General features: G+C 36.8%; 1 protein-coding gene and 1 non-coding gene across 3 annotated transcripts; one reads left to right on the top strand and one right to left on the bottom strand.

Moving 5' to 3' along the window:
• Positions 1 to 172: 172 nt before the first annotated feature.
• On the top strand, positions 173 to 27,082 carry DCAF13 (DDB1 and CUL4 associated factor 13). 2 transcript variants are annotated; one of them, XM_068983378.1, is made up of 11 exons: positions 173 to 287; positions 2,863 to 3,062; positions 3,980 to 4,087; positions 8,107 to 8,196; positions 9,771 to 9,926; positions 13,754 to 13,831; positions 15,482 to 15,564; positions 19,282 to 19,446; positions 24,390 to 24,525; positions 25,830 to 25,993; positions 26,961 to 27,082. In XM_068983378.1, the coding sequence occupies exons 1-11, from the start codon at positions 218 to 220 to the stop codon at positions 27,046 to 27,048; spliced, it is 1,338 nt and encodes a 445-aa protein (XP_068839479.1). In that variant the 5' UTR covers positions 173 to 217; the 3' UTR covers positions 27,049 to 27,082. The 2 variants fall into 2 exon arrangements, with proteins under 2 accessions (XP_068839479.1, XP_068839480.1); XM_068983379.1 differs by lacking the exons at positions 2,863 to 3,062; positions 3,980 to 4,087 and having other exon boundaries at positions 255 to 287; positions 26,961 to 27,081.
• Positions 24,761 to 24,833, bottom strand: TRNAA-UGC (transfer RNA alanine (anticodon UGC)). Its single transcript has one exon. It is a non-coding gene; the product is annotated as a tRNA-Ala (tRNA).

Genomic DNA, 27,082 nt, shown 5'->3' with positions numbered 1-27,082 from the left:
ACAGATGAAGCACCGCCCCCGGCCAACCTTTGTCCGCGCGAGTACGGAGCGCCGCAGAGCCCACCTGAAGCCGGTTTCCGCTCCGCGGAAGTCACATGACAGGAAGTAGTCGGGAAGAAGCGGAAGTGGCATGTGTTGGTGGAGACGGCGGCTGCGGCGGGGGTAACTGGGGCCGGGCGGGAGAGGGTCGTGAGATCCCGGGAGAACTGGCAGCAAGATGAAGGTGAAGATGCTGAGTCGGAACCCCGACCACTATGTCCGCGAAACCAAACTGGACTTACACCGAGGTGAGACAAGTTAGTTGGGAGTCCGCCAGCCTTGGATCCGGCCTCGGCTCCACCGAGTAAAGCTGGTTGGGGAGGGGAGACTGGTGTTTCACTCTCGTTGTTTACCTGTTTTCTTTCGCTAGGGCTCTTGGTTTATAAAGCGCTTCTGGTTCTGGATAGCAGAACACTTGTCTTCAGATCCCTTTCCTCATAACTTTTGTCTAGTGGTCAGTGGCAGTTAGTTATATGGGGAAATGATTCCGTCTACACCGCTTTCAGCTGCTGCTCTCTGATTGTTCTCAGGGTCCCGTTGGGGGGAACGTGGACTTGAATGAGCCAAACTCGTGGATTGTGAAGGAATTAACAATTAAGCAAACTTCTTTAAACCTCTCCTTGTTACTCTAACTTTCGACAACTTTGCTAAAGTTACGTATTTCGGGATGTGGGAACAGACAAAGGTGACACTTAACGCCGTCAGTTTTCTCTTAAAAACTCTTGTGGGGAATTTTAGTGGGGGAATGACTAAAATGAAATTAATGGGTTTTGTCTGTACTGGTCTGTTCCCCCATTAACCTGCTGACTACTTAATGAATTATAGCTTAGTGACCAACCATGTGTGAATAGACTGTTCTAAGTGAAGTGAATCACAGGTGCAAAGGCCTTAAGGCAGGAATAAACTTACGGCATAAGAGAAGGGCCATGTCTTCGGAGTTTGAGGTAGGGGTGAACCATAGAAGGGGAGGCTGGAACAATATTTCCATATGATTGAATCATATAGCTTATCAGTATATATCGTGAGCAATGCTAACTAAATGGTCTCTGCTCACAAGATGTTTACAGGTTAAGTATCAAAACAGCAGTGTTCTTAAAATGCAAAGTAGATTATGTTACTCGGACTTGACATCATCCCTACTCCTTGAACTTGGTCCCATCTTCCTCTCTCCTTTCATGGGTGACTACTTTTCCTACAGCTAGTGTACATGTACTCTTGTTAGTCTGTGTGCGTTTCAGGCATTCTCTTTCAGGCATGCGATGGCACATACCTCTACCCAGTTTCTGTCCCCTGGAGATTTCCCCCCATCCTGTACACATGTAGGCACCCTCCTATGCTTCTGTTTCATATTTTTATACTAATATTAGAGTGTTTGTTACATTGTCTCATTATTTTTGTGACTATCAGTCTTTTTTTTTTTTTAATCAGATTGAGCTTGCAGAGAGTGGCCCAGTTGTGTTTGTTTCTATGTCCCCTGTGTTTAGACAGCACCTGGCACCTAGTAGTTGTGTTATTAATGTCTGAATGAAGGAATGGGTAACTGGTTGGTCATAGATTTTTTTTTTGTTTAAGTGGTCTTTGTAAATTTTGTGCAGTATTCAAATACTTATTTGAGTATTCTGACTTATAGATCCAGGGTGTGGGCATCAGGGAATCTGTATTTTTAAAACTCTGTTGGTAACATAGCTGATAACATACAAGTGTATAAGAACAACATACATAAATATGTACGGTGAGTTTGTTTGCTCTGATGTCCTGAGTGCTTATGGTATATGGGAGGTGTTCCGTATATCTTTGTTGAATGTTTCTTGTTGACCGAATTGAATTTAGAGGTGGGCATAATTATGGGTATTTGGAAAAATTTATAGAAGATACAAGATGTAAGCTGAATTTTTTTTAAAGGATGTGTAGGGTTCAGATGGGCTTCCCAGGTGGTTTGGAGGGTAAAGAATCTGCCCGCAGTGTGGGAGATCCATGTTCAATTCCTCCAGGAAGGTCCCCTGGAGAAGGGAATGGCAACCCACTCCAGCATTCTTGCCTGGAGAATTCCATGAGCAGAGGAGCCTGACAGGCTGCAGTCCATGGGGTCGCAAAGAGTTGGACCCAACTGAGCGACTAACATGCACACATAAAATCAAACATTGAAAGTGCTCAATAAATAGTATAATCATCATATCGCAACATTGTACAGTGATCAGCACTGGAGATTATTAGTGTTCCCTGCCCAGTAAGGGGGCTTCCCAGATGGCGTTAGTGATGAAGAACCCATCTGCCAGTGCAGGAGATGCAAGATATATGGGTTCAATCCCTGGATCAGGAGGATCCCCTGCCTAGAGATTCCCATGGACAGAGGAGCCTGGTAGGCTATGTTCAATGGGTTGCACAGAGTCAGACCCGACTTAAGCAACTTAGCATGCATACACACACCCAGTAAGGAGCTTAAGAGGTCAGTTGAGCAAACGTTTATGATGCACTTGTTTTGTGCTCGGTATAAGAAATGTAATGAAGAATGTAGCGGAAGCCCTGCAGGTGAAGGCTTATAACCCAGTTGAAGAGCACAGTAGGACATAGAAAAGGAAAAGGTGTGTGTGTGTGTATGTATAGAGTCTAGTTATTTTGCAAGATGTATGTGTTCTATCACTTTCTGGTCATTTTGGAAAGGTTCTGGACAAAAGCTCTTCAGTGTTTTTAGTTTTAGTCCTCGGCATAGTCAGTGTCCCTAATAAAGGCTTATTGAATAATATATTGAATGATTAGCCGAGGAATACCACAGGAGGTATTAAATGTGAATTATTTTATTAAGAGGAATCATTCTTATTTCAGTTCCAAGAAACTATGATCCTACCTTACATCCTTTTGAGGTCCCACGAGAATATATAAGAGCTTTAAATGCTACCAAACTGGAACGGGTATTTGCAAAACCATTCCTTGCCTCCCTGGATGGTCACCGAGATGGAGTCAATTGCTTGGCAAAGAATCCAAAGAGCCTGGCTACTGTCCTTTCTGGGGCATGTGATGGAGAGGCAAGTATCACTAAACTGACATTTTAAACTGAAAATAGTTACGTTACAAATATTTTTCCTTTAATTGTGAGTTACTGTGGGTTTTAATTGGTTTTATTTCACTTTTCTATGTCCTGTTTTCTTTTAATTCTTAAGACTAAATTTTCTTTGAATCAGTAACTTCAGTCGTTTCTTATCTAAACCTAAGAAATTAAAAATGTAGTTGCTTTTGGCTGTTTGACAGTAAGTAATAAGGCATGTTTACAATACAGATATTTAGCTGTGAGTTTTTTTCAGAGTATGTTATTAACAATTCGACACTTAATTATTTCCCACTCTGCCAAGAAAAGAAAAGCTTTAAAGCACTTTTACACTAGAATCAACAGTATTTAAGAGATTCAATTTTCTGCTTGTTGATGTTCGTATCCATAGACATTGCATATTTTTTTCCCAATGTGCCCAACAGACATTCTCCTGTGAAATTAAAAAAAATTTTATTTCATTTATTTATTTATTCTATCTTTGGCTACACTGGGTCTTTGTTGCTGTGTGTGGGCTTTCTGTAGTTGCCACGGGTGGGGAAGGGGGCTACTCTTAGTTGCGGTGCTGAGGCTGCTTCTTGCTATGGCTTCTCTTGTTGCAGAGCATAGGCTGTAGGGTGCGTGGGCTTCGGTAGTTGCTCCGTGCCATGTGGGATCCTCCCTGACTAGGACTGAATCTGTGTCCTTTGCATTGGTAGGCAGAACCCCAACCATTGGACCACCAGGAAAGTTCAGCATTGCATTATTTTGATGTAGAGGATTTTGTTTTTAACCATCTGGTAGAGTGATTTAAAGCCTTTTCGGTGTTGAACTTATTTTTGTTGGAATGTAGTACTTCTGTGCCTGAACATTTTTTATTTATACTTCACTGAAATTTCCTAGTATGTTTTATTATAGGTTAAAATTTGGAACTTGACCAAACGAAAATGTATTCGTACGATACAAGCACATGAAGGTTTTGTACGAGGAATATGTACTCGCTTTTGTGGGACATCTTTTTTTACTGTAAGTATAGTACAGTTAAGTCATTAACTTTTCAACATGTGTAGAACTAATCTAATTGAATATTTTCTGAGTTCATTTATGTGATCCAAGGCCCTTTCTGATTTTCACAATGCAAAATAACATTAAAACTCAGATAAGTCTTGGTTTTCTTTATGTAATCCCGCCTTTCCCATACTTAAAAATTTTTTTATACCTAATTACATATTACATGTGTGTGTGCTAAGTCGTTTCAGTCATTTCCAACTATTTGCGACCCAGTGGGCTGTAGCCAGCCAGGTTCCTCTGTCCATGGAATCTCCAGGCAGCAATGGTGGAGTGGGTTGCCATTCCCTCCTCCAGGGGACCTTCCCGACCCAGGGATTGAACTCAAGTCTCTTAGGTCTCCTGCATCGGCAGGCGGGCTCTTTACCACTAGTGTCACCTGGGAAGCCCAAATACATATTACTGAACTAATATTCTATAGAACAGTTAGAAGTGGGATTAAAACAAGATGAGTCATTTGTACTTCTTTTGTCGGTTAGCAATAAGTCATTGAAGGATTTTTGTGTATGATAAAATATACTTAACATAAAGTTTACCATTCTAGCCATTTTTAAGTGTACATTTCAGTGGCATTAAGTACATTCACATCATTGTAAAACCATCACCACTATCCATCTCCAGGACTTTTTCACCTTCCAAACTGATACGGTGTAACTCTTAAACACTGTAACTCCACATCTCTCACCCTTACCTCCTATCCTTGAGTAATTTACCTGGTAATTACTGTTGTGCTTTCTGTCCCTGTATGTCCCTATGCGTCTGATAATTTCACTTAATATAATGTCCTTAAGGCTTATCCATTTTGTACCATGTGTCAGAATTTCTTTCCTTTTTAAGATTAATGCTCCATTGTATGTATATACCACATTTTGTTTATTCACTCATCCATTAATGGATGTTTTGGTTATTTCTACCTTTTGGCCTTTGCGAATAATGCTACTGTGGTGTGCAAATATTGAAAGTTCACTGAAAGTTTTTAATAGGAAAATAACAGAGTCTGAGTTGACCTTTGAGAGGATTAATTTGACAGCTGTGAGTGATCAGTTTGGAGGCAGTTTTAATAGTCTGCATAAGCAATAGTAGAGTCAACTCTGGAGAGTGAAAATAACTGAAAGTAGTTGTTAAGGTTAAAAAACATTTTTATTTTTAGAATTAGGAACTGTTTTATTGCAGTGTAACTGACATACAGCACTACAGAAGTTTAAAGTGTACAGCACAGTGGTTATATCCATCCTGAAGTGACTGTCACAGTAAGCTTCCTGAACAGGCATCGTTTCATAAAGATACAAAATTAAAGAAATAGAGAAAACGTTTTTTTCTTGTGATCGGGACTCTTAGGATTTAGTCTCAACAGTTTTCCTATGTTACATACAATCATGTTAATTATGTTTGTCATGTTGTACATTACATCCCTAGTACTTGTTTGTCTCATAACTAGATGTCTACACCTTTGACTGCCTTCTTCCAATACCCACTGCCCCAACCCTGCACCTACGGTAATCACAAATAACCATCTTTTTTTCTGTACGTTTTTTTTTTGTTTTAGAAGTATAATTGACCTACAATACTAGGTTGGTTCTTTGTGCACAACATAGTGATAATATTTCTGTGCATTTCAAAATGATCACCACAATAAGTCTAGTTGCGATATGTCACCATACATAGATGTCCATAGTTTTTGACTATATACTCCACTCTGTACACATACTTTGCAGCTAGAAGTTCATACCTTCTAATCTCCCTCACTTATTTCTCTCATCTCCCCACTACTCTCCCTGCTGGAAACCACCTATTTGTTCTCTATATTGATAATTCTGTTTGCGTTTTGTAATGTTTATACATTTGTGTATTAGAGTCCACATGTAAGTGAAATCATACAGTGTTTATCTTTTTCTGACTTATTTCACTTAGCATTATACCCTCTAGGTCCATCAGTGTTCTTTCAAATGGTAAGATTTCATTCTTTTTTTTAAGGCTGAGTAATATTCCATTATGTTTATAGAACACATTTTCTTTATCCATTCATTTGTTGTTAGGCACTTAGGTTGCTTCCCTATCTTGGCTATTGTTACTGATGCTGCAGTGAGTATAGGGGTGCACATATCTTTATATCTTTTCTGGTCAGTGCTTTTGTTTTCTTCCAGTTAATACGTAGGAGTTGAATTGCTGGATCCTACAGTAGTTCTAGTTTTAATTTTTTGAGGAACCTCCATACTGTTTTCCATAGTGGCTCTACCAGTTTATACCCACCAGCAGTGCACAAAGCTTCCCTTATCTCCATGTCCTCACCAACACTTGTTACTTGCTGGCTTTGATAATGATAGTTTACTGTGAACAATGTCAGATTCGTGATCTCCAAAGAAGATTTAGCTTCAGGACCAGGGACCAGGCTTGATCACTCAAGCCTTGATCACTTTTGTATAGCAGTTTTACTAAAGTGAAAAAGGGACAGAGAAAGCTTCTGACACAGACACAGAAGGGGGCTGGAGAGCACCCTCGCTCACTAGTCTATGCAAGGCCTTATGTACTTTTACCAGACCCCCTCCGACAATATACATCTTAAATTAACAAGATTAGAACTAACAATAGAAAGATGTCACCAGACCCACTCCCATAATATAGATTTCAAGATGACAGGATTAGTCAGAAGATTCTTAAGAAGGAGAAACATCCTGGAGCAAGATACACTGTTATATTGACTAAGACAAAGCAATGTAGGAAAAAAACATTTGTCCTTTTCTCCTTCTTGAGATCCCCAGACCCCTTTCTCCTCCTAAAGGACTCTGGACCCCTTCCTCCTCTTTGGGGACCCTGTACTTATTATCAGCCTACCTAGGAATTGACTCTCTCAATAATAACCATTCTCCATTCTGACAGGTATAAGGTGATATACCTCGTTGTGGTTTTGATTCGCATTTCCATGATGAGCAGTAATGTTGGGCATCTGTGTGTCTTTGAAAAAAATGTTTATTCAGAGCCTCTGCCTATTTTTTGAGTTTTTTTGATGTTGAGTTGTATGAGTTCTTGTATACTTTGGATATTAATCTGCTATTGGATATATTGTTTGCAGAGATCTTGTATTTTTACTTTGTTGATAGTTTTTTTATGCTGTGCAAAAGGTTTTTAGTTTGATGGAATCCCATTTGTTTTCCTCACGTGAGGAAACATATTCCAAAAAATGTAGTAAAATCGATGTTTATGTGGTATCTTGAACATACCTGCCATGTCCCAAAGTCTAAATTACCGTAGTTTGTTTCCTTAACTTTCATTTGGGCTAAGGTGCCAGCAGTTCTGCCCACCATTTCTTTCACCATCTCTGTAACCGTCAGCTCCAGTGAAAAGGCAAGCCATGCCTATACTAACATTATGAAAATAATATTATCCTTATGGACTCCTGAAAAATTCTTAGGATCCTTCAGAAGTCTACATTTTACAGTTTGAAAACCTCTGCCTTAATATTGATAGTTTCTGGAGTTTTGAGTCATAGAAAGAAAGACTTTTCCCATGCCAAGATTATAAAAATGCCTTGTCTCTAGTATCTTTATGGATTATGTTGCATGTTTTACATTTAAAGTTATCTGGAATTATATCTTTATATCAGGTGTCACATTGGTTTCTACTTTTTAAGTGACTAACCTGATCTCACAATACCGTTTTATTGTAATTCATTTTTCTTCCTAATTTGAAATGTCATCCTTATTACACCATGCAACTTTTACTGTCTTTATGATGTAATATTATTTCTACCCTTACTCTTGTTTTGTTCTATTAATCCTATTTTATTTTAAGTTTTATGCATTTTATATGTTTATCACAAATCTTTAACAAGGTGGGACATAAATGAATCAATAAATACAGTACTGGAAGAATGTGGTATATGTTATTTTTTAAAGTAAAGATGTTTATAATTTGATGTATGTGTTGGCAAGTTTACTGTTTATAACTGTTCTTCATTATCATTGTCCCATCATTTCTAGGTTGGTGATGACAAAACTGTGAAGCAGTGGAAAATGGATGGACCAAGCTGTGGAGAGGAAGAGGAGCCATTGCATACAATATTAGGAAAGGTACAAAAATAAATTGACCCATGCTTGGGCTACTAGAATTCTCTTTTACCTACAATTATTTCATAATTTCAATTTCATAAAAAGATATCAGAAATCAGACACTTCAGGCTGCAATACTTTACTTGTTTTAAGCAATAGTTAATGCAGTCAAAGGGTCTTTGTAGTTAAAGAATTTGAACAGTTCTTTGGTGTTCATTGCAATAGGGTTTCTGTTTCTATTTTTATTTTGAGGAGGCAGCGAAACATTTCCTATAGCAAGAACATGGGAGGAAATCTATAAGATAAAAGGTCAGAAAAAAATAGTGCTTCAGCTTCTCATTTACATCATGGATCTTTCTCAAAGCTAAGCGTTTACTTGAAAGTATTCTTTAGGAAATTAATAAATTTAATAGTGCGCTTTCTATATAAATCTTATTTACATTTCTTAACAGCATTCTGCAAATCACTTGATATAGTTTAGTTATAACTTAAGTTATAGCTTAATAATTTAGATCATTTGCCCTACCTATGTTTTTTAATCCTTATGTTTTGATACTAAGGGAAATTCTAAAATTAGAATTAATCTTTAAATATTTCATCTTTAAAATTTTTTTGTCATTTTAGTATTTAGTATATATTTAGGTTCTGCTCTTCAGGCTTCAAGAAGTTCTAAATTTTTTTTTTTTTAATGAGAGGTTTGGCCCATGATCAGGACTTCGCTGAATTCTAATGGTCCATCTAAATGTTCTTTAAGGATGTGGAGGTGGTATATTAGTATAAAATGGAAATAGTTTGTAGATGGTAAAATTAGTAATTCCTGAAAGAAAATTTGTTTCATTCTTGTAAAATGTCTTATCGCTAGGAGTTCCAAAGATTTTTGAAATAGTTAGTGTTACCCCTTCTCTGTGGTACTGGGGGTTAATTCTTACTGTGCAGAAGTTTGTAGAGACTTGAACAGAAATAATTCTAAATCTGCAGATGCTGATAAGAGTTCTTAAAAGCTTAAAGTATTGGCTAAATAGTTGCCTTTAATTTGCTTTCCAAACATTTTTTACTGTCTAGTACAAAGGTAGACTTTAATCTGGCCCTGAATAGATGAGTCACATATTTTAAGTAAATAATACCAAATTTATGAGATTTTATTGCTTTTAACAACCTTAGCATCCATGCTTGCTAATTTTGTTTCTCTCTCTAAATTTTGATGCAGTTGTTTGTATCTGTGTTTCTTTCCTGGGGATCAGTATTTCATATGTTAAATGTGGAATTAAGTTTTTTAGAAATTACCTTTTGTGTTTCATCAGTTGATTCCAAGATCCTTCAATACCCAGTGACGATTTAAAAATTACTTCAGTGCTATGTATTCAAACTTAATTAAATACATCCCATGTTAACATTTTTCTTTATTCTGTGATAAGGAACATCACTTCTTATGGTAGAATTTTCTCCTTTAAGTAAGGGCTTTAAGCAAATGTCTTAGTGAACAGGGATTTTCTTAAGCACATGAGAGTGTAGAGAAATATATTTTAAGATATTATTCTGTACAGTTGAAGTACTAATGAAAAGACTCATCTGTAACAACCTCTCTGCTTTTAAAGACAGTATATACAGGAATTGATCATCACTGGAGAGAAGCTGTTTTTGCCACGTGTGGACAGCAAGTAGACATTTGGGATGAACAAAGAACCAATCCTATATGTTCAATGACTTGGGGATTTGACAGTATAAGCAGTGTTAAATTTAACCCAATTGAGGTAATGCTCCTTTTTGAAATATGTTCTGCTTATTGTTTCTTTATTATTATATAATTTCAACTCTATTCAGGAAAAACTTGAATGTGTGATCCAAGAATTTTCTGAATTGTAGTGGTGCTCTCCCGTTTGGTCATTGTTCCAGATTATGTCTGAGTTCCACTTTCTTTGGTCAGATCTCGACACGTTAGTCCACAGTTTAGCCCCAGGCACCAGTGTTCAGCACTGTTAGAGGCGGTGTATGCGTGTGCTCGTGGGGTAGATCTCAAGCACATACGATCCTAAGAAACTTTCAGTTTTATTTGTACCCTCAACACTCATGTTCCACAAAGTAAAAGTCGCTCAGTCGTGTCCGACTCTTTGCGACCCCATGATTATACATGACTATACAGTCCACGGAATTCTCCAGGCCAGAATACTGGAGTAGGTAGCCTTTCTCTTCTCCAGGGGATCTTCGCAACCCAGGAATTGAACCCAGGTCTCCCGCATTGGAGACGGATTTTTTACCAGCTGAGCCACAAGGGAAGCCCCATGTTGCACAGATTACCTTTAAAAAAAAAAGTTAATTATTCTTAACTCTGTTGGAGGTCAGAAGAAGTGTTGAGCATTGTTTTCTTTAATTATTTGTACATTACAAGGACATCAGTGCTTCCAAATAATATGCGTGGTTATTTTTCTACTACATGATAATTCGTTATAATTCTATTTTTCTTTGCTCACAAAACTATATTGTGATTCCTAATTCTTTCCAGATCTAAGGGAAGAGTTAGAGATTAGCCTACTTACTGTTTATTTAGGTCCAAACTTGGTAACGGAGGTTGCCCTGAAGGCTAAGCCAGCTCCTGGACTCCAGACCTTTCCCTGAGCTTTTTCTGAATGCATAATAACTGATAAACTCACTGTCCAGAAGACTCAGTCAACATGCCTTTTCCTGAAGGAAGAAAAGGAAATCACCTTGTATGAGCTGGTTTTAGAAGTTATCAGGAGATTATCTTGTTAGATGGCACCAGAGAAAATTCTCATCTGCAAGTTTTGCATTTAAGAGACTGTAATTGACAAAAGGAAGAATAAAAGGTTGAGTCAAAGTAGCAGGGTATAAGACTGAGTGAGGGGCTTCCTTGGTGGCTCAGTGGTAAAGAATCCACCTGCCAGTGCAGGTTCAATCCCTGATCCAGGAAGGTCCCACGTGCCAGAAAGTAACCATTGAGTCTGTGCTCTGGAGGCTGGGAGCCTCAGCTACTGAAGCCCATGTGCCCTAGAGCCTGTGCTCACAAGAGACGCCACCGCAGTGAAAAGTCCCTGCTCACCACAACCAGAGAAAACCCTGCACAACAAAGAAGACCCAGCGCAGCCAAAAATAAACAAAATTATAACAATAAAAGTATTCTTAAAAAAGAGTGAGATGCGGTAGTGTGATGTGAACTTGGCTTTGAAGTCCTGCTGAAAAATCAGTCAGAGGATACCCCCTTCCTTCAGCCCACACTGGTAAACACACTTCAGGGAGAGGCTGCAGGGTTAGAGCAGGGGTTAGCAAGATATAGTCTGTGAGGCCACTGCCCGTTTCTGGTTTTTATTTTTAAGTTTTTTTCTGGAACACAGCTGTGCCCTTTTGCTTATGTATTGTTTGTAACTGAGTTTGCACTACAAAGTAGAGTCGAATAAACTGCAGAAACCATATGGCCCCACAAAGCCTAAACTATGTCCCCTATCTCCCTTCACAGAAAACGTTTGCCAATCGCTGGGACAGAATATCTGTCTGTTTTGTCTGTATCTTCCTCGCTCCATCCTCTATCTCCCTTCCCTGGGTTCCCCTTGGTTGTCGAAGTGAGCCTTATAGACCAGGCCACAGTGACACTGGGCAGAAGCAGGCTACAAACACGAGTGACTTGTGAGAAAATTTAACGTCTTACCTTGCTGTGGACCTAGGCTCGAACTATATTTCCTGCCGGTACGCCTTTGCGTTGACCTTTCACAAGTCATAATTTTTCTCTGTATTTGTCTGTTTTTAAAATGAGATTAATTGTGTCTTCCAGTGTACTTCTTAGGTTTGTTGCAAGTGTCAAATGTGATAATATATGTGAATATTTTTAAAAGGTGCTACCCAAGTTTAAGATGGTGGTGTTAGGCTGTTTTAAAAAAAAAAAAACAGAAGGAACAGATACTGATTTCTGCTTCCCTAATGGGTAAATGAGATCTTTTGTTTCTCTGTTGTGGTGAACACCTGTGTTAGTAGAGCTGATGGCCAATCCTAAAATCATAATTAATGATTAGTGATGACCTAGCAACCACGTTTCTCAAATTAGCCTGTATAAAAACTCTTATTTGTTCAGCTGTGTGTGTATGTGTGTTTTATTAACCTTATGACCTTGACTTGGTGTTAAAAGCAAATGGTGTGCATGTCTCTTCCCCTGACCCTGTATTAAACTTCATGGGGAGGGCATGTGGCTGTGAACAAATGGAGTGTATTTGTCTCCTCTAATCATCACTAATTAATTTTCTGTTAAAATATTGAAGCTGAGGATTCTGATAAAGCCAAAAGTTTATTCTGAGAATTGCTACATTTTACAGCATTAAAATCAGCTTTCCTTCTTGGTAGAATTTTTTGCTTTGCTCAAATTCAAGTCTTTATTTTTTGAAAACAGTACCTGGTCAGACCTTAGAGTGAAATAACAAGAAACTAAGAAAGGTTGAGAGGAGTCATTCAGTAGGAAAAAAGCTCAGAGAGGAAGCAGTTTAAAAAGAGTTTTGGGAAAGAGCTGAGATCCTGATGGTAGCATTGGCTTTATGAGTTTTACTTGAACTGTATACACAAATGTAGCAGGCTCTACAGCAGTTTAGTAAATAACTCTTCTGGTTCCTTTTATGCTTGTAGTGGGAATACTATTAGCAGAAGACAGGAGGTATATCAGGAACGATGGGTGAGGAGGAACGGTGCTACCAGGGGTGGGATTTGGGATCCCATTGGTAGGTGGAGAGCTTATTTTCACTTAATACCAAGAATCATTTAACCACTTGACACATTTATAACTGATTTACAAATAAATATTTGAAACATCTTGAAACCACAGTTGGACAAAGGACAGGCCTAGTTTATAGAGAGAGTTAATAACCATGAGGAAATGTCTAACTGTTAATAAAGCAATAATTTATACAGTCGCTCCTCCAAATCCACGGGTTCTGCGTCTGGTTACAGAAGGCCGAGTGTTAGGGACTTGAGAATCCTTGGATTTTGGTATCCTGTACCCAGTCACCCACAGGTACCAGGGGATGACTGTATATTTAGGAAATACTACCATAGATATAACATTTTAAAATGATACTTAATATTGCTACCCAGTGTAGTAAAATTAATATATTTCCACATTGCAATGCTTACTGCTATAACTCTTTGGAAAAACCATTACCTCTAAACAGCATAAACCATGAAATTATGCATACTTTTTGATTAGAGTGATGCCACTACTAAAATCTTACCCTTAGGAAAAGAAGATCTAAATGTATTCAGATGTTTACTGAAGTGTTATTTACAATATGGAAGCACAGGAAACAGGTCTAAGTGAAGAAGGGGTAAGTAAAATATAGTGTTATAAAACAGAATGCAGAATACCTACAGTATCATCTCAGACATCTAAAATACACGCATGGGGATTTAATCATGAAAATCTTTGGCTTTGGTTGCCAAGGTTATGAGTGATTTGTTGTACCCTCTTACAATGGACTTTAGTGTTACAACTTTGTATCTTAAAGGTAATTAAATCATTTGTTCAGGAGTGGACATGGTTTGCTGCCAAACCTGGCTTTTAACTGATAATTGTTACACTTATTTTTAGACATTTCTCTTGGGAAGTTGTGCTTCTGACAGGAATATAGTACTATATGATATGAGACAAGCTACTCCTCTGAAAAAGGTGAGTTTCAATTTGTCTTTTACTTATACAGTTGTTAATGCATACTTTTGTGAATCGAGTGACTGAAAATACAGAACAAATGTTTTTTCAGAATTAAAAAAAATTCTTTTCAATAGAGGTGTTCTTAGAACCCAAAGTGGTCATAATGGCATTCCCTCAATTCCCTGTTGCTTTTTAGAGACCCGTAAATTTCCATGAGGTACTCTAGTCTAGTCTTCTGTTTTCCATACTGCCAGAATATTTTAGACATCTAGTTTGTACTCACTGAATGGAAAGTTAAGTGTTGCATCCTATTACTCAGGCCCTGTGATTATCATAGTGACACACATGGTATTTTATTCCAGAAAGTTTTATAACTAATTCACATAATCACCTTTGTTTGTTTAGTTACACACCAGTGGGTACCAGTTTGACGTTTTATTTAGACAGGCACTATCCTGTTCAAGGTGTCAGATTTCCCAGCAGTTCTGAAGCAGTCATTCCAGGACTTAGATATCAGAGTTAATGAAACCTTAAGCTGATTATAAAGAGGGAGGAAATATTATTAGTAAAGCGAGGAGTGCCATTATAAGTAAACAAGCATATGGTTGATTGCAAGTGCTGGAATTGAGAAAGTACCAGAAGAGCTATACCTTGTTAATGGACTACAGGTCTGTTATCATAGACATCTCTGTGCCATACATAACAGAGATGCTTTTAATATTTTTGTTGTTACCAAATCATTTTTATAATGTAATAAATTCAGAAATATTAGAAGTAGAATATATTGATTGACATTTGAGCTAGATAAGTAGAATAATCTTTCCAAACTTCACTCATCCATGTCATATGGTGGGAATAACATGCATGAACTTTGGTGTAAGACTTTAAGCAGGTAACTTAATCTGTGTTTCTTCTGTGAAATGGTGATATTAATAACTGCCTTACAGCCCAGTGGTAGGAATAAAACATTAAGCGTTTAGCAGAATGTTAACATGGAAGTGCTAGTTTTTTGTTTATTTGGTTTTTGTCTTTTTTATTGGGGTATAGTTGCTTTACAGTGTTGTGATGGTTTCTGCTATACAAGTGAATCAGCTGAATGTAAACAGATATCCCCTCCGTCTTGGACCTCCATCCGAATTCCTTGCATCCCACCCACCCAAGTCATCACAGAGCACCAAGCTGAGCTCCCTGCTCTGTGCAGCAGGCGTTCCCACTAGCTGTCTTGTCTTACACGTGGTAGTGCGTATATATGTCAGTCTCCATCTCCTAATTGATTCCACCCCTGCACCAAAGGACTAGTTTAATAAATAGTCGTTTCTGCCCCTTTCAACCCTACTTTCTCAGTTGTTAGTAATAGTACTTCACTACTTTGGGGTTGAACTTTTGTTACATATGTCTCATCTTCCCAACTACACTATAAGCTTTTTGAGGTCAAGGGACCATTAAGCATTTTTATATTTTTCAGTATTTAGCAGTCTGCCTGTGTGTTCAGGAAGCAAATTATTGATTTTCTTTTCCTATTGCTGTGAGCCAGATACTGTGCACATGATAGGTGTTTACTGAAGTATTTGTTTAAATAAAAAAAATGAAGAAAAGGAAATGAAGTAGGAATTTATCCATTTTAGAGTGACTTAATTTCATAGTAATGGGTTAGTGTATGTTTCTCAGGTCATCCTAGATATGAGAACAAATACAATTTGCTGGAACCCTATGGAAGCATTCATTTTTACTGCAGCAAACGAGGATTACAAGTAAGTTTCCCTTTTCTTATAACTTAATTTCTATCAGAAGTGACTCAACTGTATATGTCTTATTAATGAAATGTATTTTCCTAGGTAGTATTCCTTCATACACATTAGAAAATTACCATTTGTTTTCTTAAAAAAAAAATTTCCCAAAATAGAGAAGTGCTTCTTAAAAAGTATTCTTAGTTTTCAAAATGATATGGATCAGGGACAGTAAAATTTGATCTATGGACTCAATGCTGTCTGCTACCTGTCCCTGTAAAGTTTTATTGGAATATAGTCACATTTATTTATTTTTCACTTTTTAAACTTTTTATTTTGTATTGGCGTATAGTTGATTGGCAGTGTTCTGATAGTTTCAGATGAACAGCAAAGGGACTCAGCCATACATCTTCATGCATCCATGCTCCCCCAAACTCCCCTCCCATCCAAGCTGCCACATGACATTCAGCAGACTTCCATATGCTATACAGTAGAGCATTTCTCTTTTTCTGACTCACTTCACTCAGTATGACAATCTCTAGGTCATCCGTAGACACATTTATTTATGTAAGGAATATGGCTGCTTTTGTCCTATAATGCCTGAGTTGAGTAGTTGAAACAGAGCCCGTATGACCCACAAAGTCAAAAATGTTGATTATTCGGCTCTTTACAGAAAAAGTTGGCTAATCCCTGACATTAACCATATGTCAGTAAATAATGACTGAATCATATGTGTTTTAAGAACCTAAAAATGCCTGCAAAATGTATAAGCAGGTGATTGTTATCCATGTTGTCATGTTATCAGCCACCACTCTTACTTCAGTAAGACAAAAGGAAAAACTGAAGTTTCAGTCTTCACTAATATTTACAGATACATTTATCTGTGACTCTTTGTAAAGGAGTAACTTAGCAGCTTATGTTCTTGACCTGAATGGAATTTTATGATTTCTTATATACTGCTTTAAAACTTGCTGAAGCATTTGATATTAGCTCACTTTATCTTTTCAATATCCCTAAAAGATGAATAAGACATCTATGTTATCCCCTTCTTATAGATGAGGGTATTGATGTAGGGAGTTTAATCTCCTAATGAGGCAAGAATATCTTATTCATATTTTCTTATCCAAGCATTTATTGTAGTGCTATGCATATGATGGATTCTTAATATGTGTTTTTTTGCTAAGGTGGAAATTTGTCATTGAATTGAACTTTAGATCTTCTGTATTTAAATTCTTTGTTCTTTCCACTACGGTTAAGAAAGCGTAAGTTAGCTCAGAAATAGGATTTATTACATGATGCTTTAGTGATATTAAACTAAAAGCATCATTTACGACTTTTCTGTACAGCTCTCATCAATTCAAACTACTTAATTGAAGTTCTTTTAGCCTTTATTAATGTTTGAAATTAAATGCCCTTGTTCCAGTTAAAAGCAATAAAAAAAAGTCCAGCTGACCAATCTTACTAACATTTCTAAATTAGCTATTTGGGAAAAATAGAGAGTATCTTTAGAATTTCTCAATTTTTGCCTTGGAAATAATTATATATGGAAGCTGAAACAAAGAGTACATCACTTATAAGAAGTGACTGTTAGAGTACCGTAATTGCTCTTACTTGAAAGTGATTTTGCTATGTAAAATCACTTCATCATTTTATTTCTTTTCTTGCCCTTTAAATAATCCTGTGGCGATTTAGAAATCCAAATTCAAGTCTAGACCCAACCAGTAACTATTGTAAAAATATAGACAAGTCATGTGAACTAGTCTATACCATAGTTTCATCAGGTAATAGGGTTGAACTGTAGTATCCCTGAAGAATACTGTGACTTGAAACTTTGTTTACAAAAATATTTTGCATCCAGATGGGTTGATTTGCTTGGAATTCTAACAAGTTCTTAACCTTTTTCTCATGTAAAAATTAAAACAGAATTTACTAAAAAAAAAAAACAAAACAAAAATTTGCTAAAAACAAGCCTGGTTGAAAACCACTGCTGTAGATAGGGAATATACAGCAGTTGTCAGCTCAGAAATTTAACCTCAGTGATCAGTATGACCTTGATTGACAATCCTGTGTTATGTTTGAAGATCATAAAAGAAAGCAATGACTCATCTCTTGATGAGAATTTCATGGTTATTTGAAAATTGTTACCTTTAGCATCAGTGACTTTTTCTAATAATGGTATTAGAAAATAATCTCTACTAAGTTTTTTTTTTTTTTTAAATTTTTGTTTTGAAGTAATCTTAGGCTTACTGAAAAGTTACAAAAAAGGTACCTGTAAGACAATTTCCCCAAATGTTAATGTCTTAGGTCACCATAGTTCAATTAGCAAAACCAAGAAATTAACATTGGTGCAATATTGTAAACTGCAGACTTTATTCCATCACCTGTCTTTCCACTAGTGTTCTTTTACTGTTCTAGGATCCAGTGCAGGATCCTACATTGCATTTGCATTTGATTACCCTCTCAGTCTGCTCACTGACTTTCTCAGTCTTCCCTTTTCTATTATGACCTTAGTACTTTTGATAAGGACTTACTTGTCAGTTATATTGTAGACTGCCCTTAACTTGGGTTAACTGGTGTTTTCTCATTATTTCATTGAGATTATGCATCTTTGGCAAGAATACCACAAAATTGATATCCCCTTCTTGCTGCATCAAATCAGGAGTACATAATGTCGGTACATCTTATTACTAGTAATGTTAACCTTCATCACTTAGTTAAGGTGGTGTCTACCAGCTTTCCCCACTGAAGTTACTATTTTCTTCTTCTGTGATTAATACATATCTGTGGGGAGATTGTTTAAAATTTTGTGGATATCTTGTTTCTCCTTAAACTTTTCCCCTTGCTAATATTTGCATCTGGAAGTATTTTGATGTTATGAACTTGGTTACAGTAATTCTGTATCACTACTGTCCATCATTTATGTTGGTGCATTTTAAGCACTGTTCTTCTAGCTGTCAATTTAAAAATTTTAAACCTCGAAAACCATGAAGTCATTGTTCTTGCCAATTGTGTACGAAGTATAGTTTCCTAATTTTAGTACACCCTTTGAAAAGCTGTGCTTGCTTTCATGTATCACTGATGGAGTATAAATTAGTGTGATTTCATTGGAAGTGATTTATCAACTCAAAAACCTTAAAAATGCTCATGCCTTTGAACTTAATAATTCTAATTGTAGGAATCTGTCCCATTAAATATCAAAAGTTATAATAAAACATTGGAAACTTCACTAACAAATAGATTTAAATATAAATTTAAACAGATTATCAATTATTTTAACTCATTTACATATGAAAACATTAAAATATGTTCAGAGATTAATAAATGCTCATAATATGCTACATGAAATATCAGTATAGAGCTTTATACAGTAATATCTTAATTGTATTAAAAGGCACATAATCAAATAGCAGGGTTAAAAGAAGCATTTACACCGTGCTGACTTTCTCTGGGTAGTGAAATTAAATGCAGGTTTTGTACTCTTCATGGTCTTGGAGTTTGCACATTTTCTACAATGAGATTTCTGTTTGTAAGGATTAAAGTGTGTAAGTATATAATCTTAAGGAATAATAAAACTATTGATATTTTTCCCTATCCCTTATCTGCCGTGTGAAGAATTGAGCTATTTGTTTAGATGTCTTTATTTATTAGCTAGCCCTCTCAAATTCGCTTATGTCTCTCAGTACTGCATGTGCATTTTTTTTAGCAGAAACTTGTATCAAATAATTAAAAACTCTTTTGCAGCTTGTATACTTTTGATATGCGCGCCCTGGACACTCCTGTAATGGTACATATGGATCATGTGTCTGCAGTGCTTGATGTGGACTACTCTCCCACTGGGAGAGAGTTTGTGTCAGCCAGTTTTGATAAATCTATTCGAATCTTCCCTGTGGACAAAAGTAGAAGCAGGTATGTGACTACCAGTAAACATTTGTTTCTGTTTGACTTTTTTTCCCCTGCCTAGATCATCATGTATCTTTTTTGAAAGGTTATTTGGTGGACAGAGAAGCCTGGTGGACTCCAGTCCATGGAGTCGCAAAGAGTCTGACACGACTGAGTGACTAATACACACTGGTTTTGTGTATATGATAGGACTCACACTCAGGTGTTGTGATGTGGGGTGCTACCTTCTGCATCATCTGTGAGCAAAAACATCGGCCTACTGGGCAGATTCTTCATTGAACAGGATATTCAGTTCAGTTCAGTCGCTCAGTCGTGTCCGACTCTTTGCAACCCCATGAATCGCAGCACACCAGGCCTCCCTGTCCATCACCAACTCCTGGAGTTTACTCAAACTCATGTCCATCGAGTCGGTGATGCCATCCAGCCATCTCATCCTCTGTCGTCCCCTTCTCTTCCTGCCCCCAGTCTGTCCCAGCATCACAGTCTTTTTAGCTTTATATAATTTATTGATGTGAAATCTTAGTGTTTGCCTTAGGGCAAAACCTTTTTGAGTGTTTTATACTAATTTTTTAAAATAAAGGCTTTATTTTTTTTTAGGGGAATTTTAGGTTTACAACAAAATTGAAAGGCAAGTAGAGTTCCCATATATTCCCAGCTCCTACGCATGCAGAGCCTGTTCCATTCTAACATTCCACATAGGGTGGTACTTTTGTTATCTCACCAAAATGTAGGATGAACCTACACTGACCCATCGTAATCACCCCAAATCCATAGTTTACCTTAGAATTCACTCTTCGGATCATATATTCTATGGGTTTGGTTAAATGTATAATGACATATATCCATCGTGATACTATGATGGAGAGTATTTTCACTGCCATGAGATAGAATAAACTTTTTAAAGGATTTTAATTTGAGAAGGAAGAACTTAAAGTTTCCTCTAACACAGTTTAAGAGCAGTTAATAATACCTTCTATTTGTTGTTTCCTGCTTATTTAAATTCAACTCTCATGCACTAAGGCAAAAATGAAAAAGAGAAAAATTAATGGTTTAAATGGTCAGGACAAGTCTCCCTCCATCCTCATCTAGTAGATACATGCTCAGGAATGATCAGGAGATGGGAGATCTGAAAACACAGCTGTCCTGTGCTCTGTGTGTGTGTGTCATTGTTTGTGTACATTGAGTGTAACTAGAGTTGAAGATGTTTTGTTTCATACAGCTTGGCCCTCTACTACATACTTTACTGAATGTAGTGAATATACTTGTACCACCATGTTATATTATTTCACATGTTATTGTATTGAGGTAGTTTATAGTAAACTGGCATTTAAAGGTTTTCAAGGATACTTGTTGACTGCATTTGAGTTTTTGCTGACTTTAAAAATTAACTCCTGTGAAATACAGCCCCCTATATTAGTATGCTGTGATTTAAGAGCATTTTATGCATATTCAAGGCAAATCCAAGTAAACTAGAAGAGATCTTCCCATAAAAATGATAAAGGATTATGGTGGTGTCACTCACTCTTGATATAACCACCTCCATTTTGATACAGTAAAAGTAGAAACATTAGAATTTAAAAGGAACATATATTCTCTCTAAAATACTATACATACATATATGTCAAATATACACACATGTCATGTCCATCTATTTTGCGACCCCATGGACTGTAGTCCGCCAGGCTCTTCTGTCCATGGAATTTCCCAGGCAAGAATACTGGAGTGGGTTGCCACTTCCTTCTCCAGGGGATCTTCCCAACCCAGGAATCAAACCCACATCTCCTGTGTCTCTTGGATTACAGGTGAGCTCTTTACTGCTGAGCCACCAGGGAAGCAAGTTTGGGAGAGCAACCACCCAACATACACAAGACATGTATGCATACACGTTTATATGTATACTTGCTTGGGTGACCTCGTCTTGCTTCATTGTTGGAGAAAATGCACATGGTGAAAGATAACAGAATGATTGAAAGCCGTAGAAAAGGAAAGGAGAAAACTAAGCAGAATCAGGGAAAAGAAAGACCAGAGAACCTGTATACTGAGGCTGGAAGGTGATGATCTGTGGTAGAGAACAGCAGTGTGGAGCTGGTGAAACAGTTTCCCCAGCTTTATAAAGACTGATTAGCAGTCTTTATGGGACCCTTCCTTCACTTAAAGCTAGAGAAAGGGCATTCAGTTTGGTGTTGTAACTATAACAGGGTGGAGAAATTTCACCATTTGAGTGCAGTGATGAGAATTTTGATCATTACTCTTAATGATAACTTACCTAGCTTCTACTGTTGAAGGGGTCTGATCTTCCTGAGCAAGTAATGTTTGTTTTCACAGGCACATCCTCCTGACTCAGGAGTCTTGCAGGTGCCTAGCCTGTATCTGCATCACGCTGAAAGTGACAGCCTCCTTAGAGTTTACACTCTAGGCACCTCATTTGCCTCACCCTTGTATTCACAACCAAGAGATCTTGCCCACAGAGCCTCTTCAGGGTCACACAGCTCCACACAATTTTTGGTCATAGCCAATCTGCTTGTCTAACTCTTTGGTGTTTTTTCGTGTGATAGTTGTTATCTTTCTCTTCTCTGACTTCAGGAAGCCATATTAATTCCTAAACTTTTTCATATCATCATGAATTGCTAGCAGATAATTGTCATCATCATCATGTGTATGATTAAAAAGGTATTTGAATCAAAAGTATACTGAGCGGATGTTCTGGTGACTTTGATCTTCATTTTGTCATTTTCTGTTTTGGACTCTGGGGTTGGTTCTTATGTGACTGTTGAAACTAATTTGATATTCTTGTCATGAATGGTTTTTGGTAATTGTTCAGTTAGGCCCAAGGCAAGGCTGATAGTTTCTATTCTTCTCACCTCTCTGGAAAAAGAATCAAGAGAGTGTGGCCCTCCATCATGTCTTGACACCAGGACCTCCAGAGGTATTAAGTAGGACAGTTCTAATATGATGCATAAGCAGACATAAGGATCAAAGGTGGAGTACAAGAAATGGGAAGTTTAGGCACCCGTGATGTCAAGAGCCCCATAGTTGAGTTCAAACTGATTATTCTAAAACCAGCATGGGCAATTAAATGCAAGTCTAGTTAAAAGCTCAGATTACTCCAAAATTGTATGAAGTGAGTATCCCATTTCTAGGAATTGTCTCCTGATGTTTTTTGAAGACTTTGTAATCACAATTTAATACATTTTACTTCCTGTTGGGTTTAGTTATAAACAATATAAACAATACTCTCTGACCGTTACCATCATCTGCTGGAAAGCTGCTTCTGGTTTGTTTCCATGGTCTGCTCTAGTTTCCTATCATTACAAAAACATCAAATAATACAGGCAGTGCTTTGAATGATCTGTATTTTTAAAAATATTTTCCTTTCAAAGAACTAGTCACTAAAATATATTTTTAAAGTAAATTTTCACCACAGCCAAAAAATAAAAATAAATCTTAAAAAAAAAAATAATAAAATTTGAGTAGGTTTTCAAAAACTACAGTTAAATCAATATTTGAAGGTAACTTCTATGGGTTTCATTCAGTATTTACTTAGCAAACAAGTAAATTCAGTTGCATTCATATGGAACAATTCTTTTAGCTTGACTGTGTATGTAAAGAATTTAAGTTTTTAAATTATTTATCTCCACAAATAGTATAATTTATAATGAACTTTATGTATCTGTTCTGTGTACAAGCATAAACACATCTATAAGTTAAAACTCTGTAGTTCACCATTAAGGAGGATTCTTAGTTGGCCAAGTAACTGTCCACTGGATTTGTCTGGTCTAATATCAATACATGAACTGATGTAATGTATGCAGGTTATTTTTAGTGGTTACCAAAGCCTAATTGAATTTCCTGATATTTGAATTCAGTATATTGCTATGGGGAAATGGGAATCTTAAATAGGTAGAGGTTGTAAGAATTGTGTCTTGTAGAAGCAGAGCATTGAGAGAAGAAAAAGCAGTCTGTCTGATCTACTTTTTCTTTTAACAGTATGTTCGTTCTAACCATCCTCTCTTTTAGAATTGTGTCATATGGTTTATGTTCATTCAAGAGCTCAAAATGTATCCGTTAGAAATAGCGTAATAGACTACTTTTCTGAGTGTACTTCAGAAATGTTTTTATAGATAACAAAATCTATTGATTTCATCATCCTATGTGAGTTTTCTTTCACTGTGCAGAACTGGCTGAGCGTATTTCCTTTGTAGTGTGGATTTTGAATCACTTAATCCAGATGAGGAAGTTTTACTTTTCCAGGAGTCTCATGTTTTAATTTTTTCTGACCTTGTCTTTTACTTGCTTTTTAATGCTCTGCTTAACACTTCCTAATATAGTATCTTCTGTGAATTCACTTAGCATGTTTCACACCTTTCCAAATAGGTAGGATATTTGACATCACCATTTACTAAATGATCCTTACCTCAACTCATCACTTCTGTAGTCCTCTCTTTCTTTTCACATATGTAAGTCATCCACTCTCACTTTAATTAATTAAACTTTTTCAACAGTTTGACCAAAACAGAAATCAGACATTAGGATCAGCGTATCAGGATGTGTTCTTTGAATGCTGTTTTTTTTTCCAGTGAAATGAAGCCCAAAGAAGTGTGGTGGTTGATCTTATTGTTACTCCAGCTCCAATGTATTTTATTTGTGTTACATGCCCACAGTTATTTTGTGATCTTTTCTGGATATCTAGTTTTGCTTGGTTTGTTTATACTTATTTTTTCTTACTGGATTATAACTTCTCTGGGGGCAGGACTTTTTTATAAGTTCCGCAGCACTTAGCATAGAATTTTAGCAGTATGGTTCAATAAAAATACATTTAAATGTATTTTAATTTCTCTTTTATACTCTTTCAGGACTCAAAAAATGTTACCCTGATACTTGATAGGTAGTTGGTTAAAGAAAATCTGTACCAGATTCCTAAATGTTTTAACTTAGTTCCTCTTCTGTAGGGAAGTCTATCACACAAAGAGAATGCAGCATGTTATCTGTGTAAAATGGACTGCTGACAGCAAGTACATTATGTCTGGATCTGATGAAATGAACATTCGTCTATGGAAAGCTAATGCTTCTGAAAAGTTGGGTGTGGTAAGAGATCCTATTTTCTTTCATTATCATGCAACGTGTTTCTAGTGTTATTGAATATCATTATATTATAAAGAGAATTTATTTCAAGTGCTTTAGTTGTGATAAAAGGAAATAAGCTAGCTACGAAACAGATAAGGTTGTATTGAGGTTCGCTTTTTTCATGTCAAAGGCACCTTCAGAGTTCTTTGTTTTTGTTTTTGCTGTTGGCCACACTGCATGACTTATGGGCTCTTAGTTCCCCGACTAGGGGTTGAACCTGGACCCCCAGCAGTGCAAATGCTGCGTCCTAACCACTGGACCACCAGGGAACTCTCCCAGAGGCCTTTGTTAATTCAAACGTTTGATCACATTTGAGCCTTCTTGTTTTTTTGTATTTTCCTTGAGGTAGGGAGAGAAGATGTAGGGACTAGAGGCTTAGAACTTGGAATGCGTATTCTGTTAAAGGAATAGTAATCAGGCAAATCAAAGGCTGCAAGTCTCTGTGGGGTATCAGTATTTTAATATCAAAGAGACAGTGAAACACTTAATACACAGCTTCAGACTTAAAAAAGATTTGATGGAAAAAAAAAGATTTGATGAAAATATAACAAATATTACTGTTGACTAGCAACCTCTGGGTTGTGAGTTATGGTTGATTTCTGTTCTTAATGTTTTTCTAAATGTCTCATGTTTTCTATAAGAAAGATCCAGGGTGTTTATATCTGAAGCAAATAGTAAGTTTAATAAGGAAAGGTTGAGTGTGGTTTATTTTCTGCTTAGCCCTGGAAGGAAAAGTAAGATATGAAAATAAGTAATTAAAGATAAATTTATTTTAGGTTTAAAGATTATTAAAGTACTACACTATGCCTAGGTTTATGTTCATCATTAAATATTCCTCTAAATCATGTCATCCTTAACAGTTATTAGACAAAGGCTGGTTATTATGTCATCACTTTTGTTTATGTTCCAGTAATTTTTACAGAAAAATTTTTTGAGTGATTCATTAAGTGCTTTTTCTGTGTTATGTGGACCAACTCAGTGGTCCACAGAACCTAACTCCCTAGGCACTGCTCTTTTGCACCTGGTGGCATCCATCCATCAATACATTGTAGGCACCCTGACTAAAAGGAAATAGCAGAGCTGGTATCAATAACATATCCTTGTAATGGGTATAGTTTAATGTAACTGTACAGTTACGTTAGTAATTTTGGTTGCATGTCATAAATGTTGATAGTTTTTTGGGGAAACGTTTCTTCCTACCTCTGTTGTACTGAAGCAAAAAGAATGCATCATTCGTGAAAATATCAAAATGTTGTTTTTTTCAGCTTACATCACGAGAAAAAGCAGCCACAGATTATAACCAGAAGTTAAAGGAGAAATTTCAACATCATCCTCATATAAAACGTATCTCTCGTCACCGACATCTGCCAAAATCTATCTATAGCCAGATTCAGGAACAGCGCATCATGAAAGAAGCTCGTCGACGAAAGTATGTTTTGGAGCATTTGTATCTCTCTCAGTACCGTTTTCTAACTCTCCCCTCACATCCCACCAAAACCAAAGAAAAAATGTGCCCATCAAAGGAATAGTTTATGTGTTGTTGTACATCAGAGGTGGTTTTGAATACTCCTCTGGGCTCTTTCCTGATAAAAGGGGGAGCTCTGATTATCTAACATGGTGAGAATTTTCATTACCTGTCTTTGGGAATATGTTTAAAGGGCAAACAATGTCAAAGACATACATATCAAAATTAGAAAAGGCTCTACTCATACTAAATAAACTATTGTAATTAGAGTGTAAAAGATTTCCAGTGTAGCTGGAATTAAGAGGTAATGTGTATTTTCTAGCTTAAAGACTGGCAAGAATATTTGTTAGATAAGAATTTATCTAATATGCTTGCTTCATCGTCACATTTGGAATCTAGCATTTTGGCTCTGAAGCAAAATTTCGATCATCACCATCATTTCCCCTGTAGAATATTCTTCTCCTTGCAATCCTTGAATTCATGTAATATATTACAGAAATTCTAAGAAAGAGTTTTTTTTTAATTAGGCAATGCAAATTGTTGTTATGTTGGATAGATGTTGGAGTTGAGTAAATTTTAAACATTTTAATAACTCGCAGCAGGTTTTTAAGCTTAGTAAAGGACACTGATGTAGTAAGAGAAGAAGCCAATAAGTTAACAAAAGTTGATTTCTAAGTGAAGATCGCTCAGTTGTGTCTGACTCTTTGCGAACCCATGGACCGTACAGTCCATGGAATTCTCCAGGCCAGACTACTGGAGTGGGTAGCCATTCCCTTCTCCAGAGCTGCTACTTACCTACTCTTGTGAAAACTATTTTTCAGTGGGTAGTTTCTGGTGGAAGAAAATGCCTTGTAATTTTTCTGAGAAGGTTTTCTTTGGTTAGGGTGACTTCTCGTAAACTTAAAATTTGTGTATTTTGTTTAATTTCTAGGGAACTGAATCGTATCAAACATAGCAAGCCTGGATCTGTGCAGATGGTGTCAGAGAAGAAGAAACACATAGTGGCAGTTGTGAAATAATGTTTGGTATTCTTACCAATACTAATGCATAATT

Source organism: Capricornis sumatraensis, chromosome 11, assembly GCF_032405125.1.
Source record: "Capricornis sumatraensis isolate serow.1 chromosome 11, serow.2, whole genome shotgun sequence".
NCBI lineage: Eukaryota > Metazoa > Chordata > Mammalia > Artiodactyla > Bovidae > Capricornis > Capricornis sumatraensis.
Note: the sequence above shows the minus strand (reverse complement) of the source record. Positions and strands in the feature narration are given on the sequence as shown.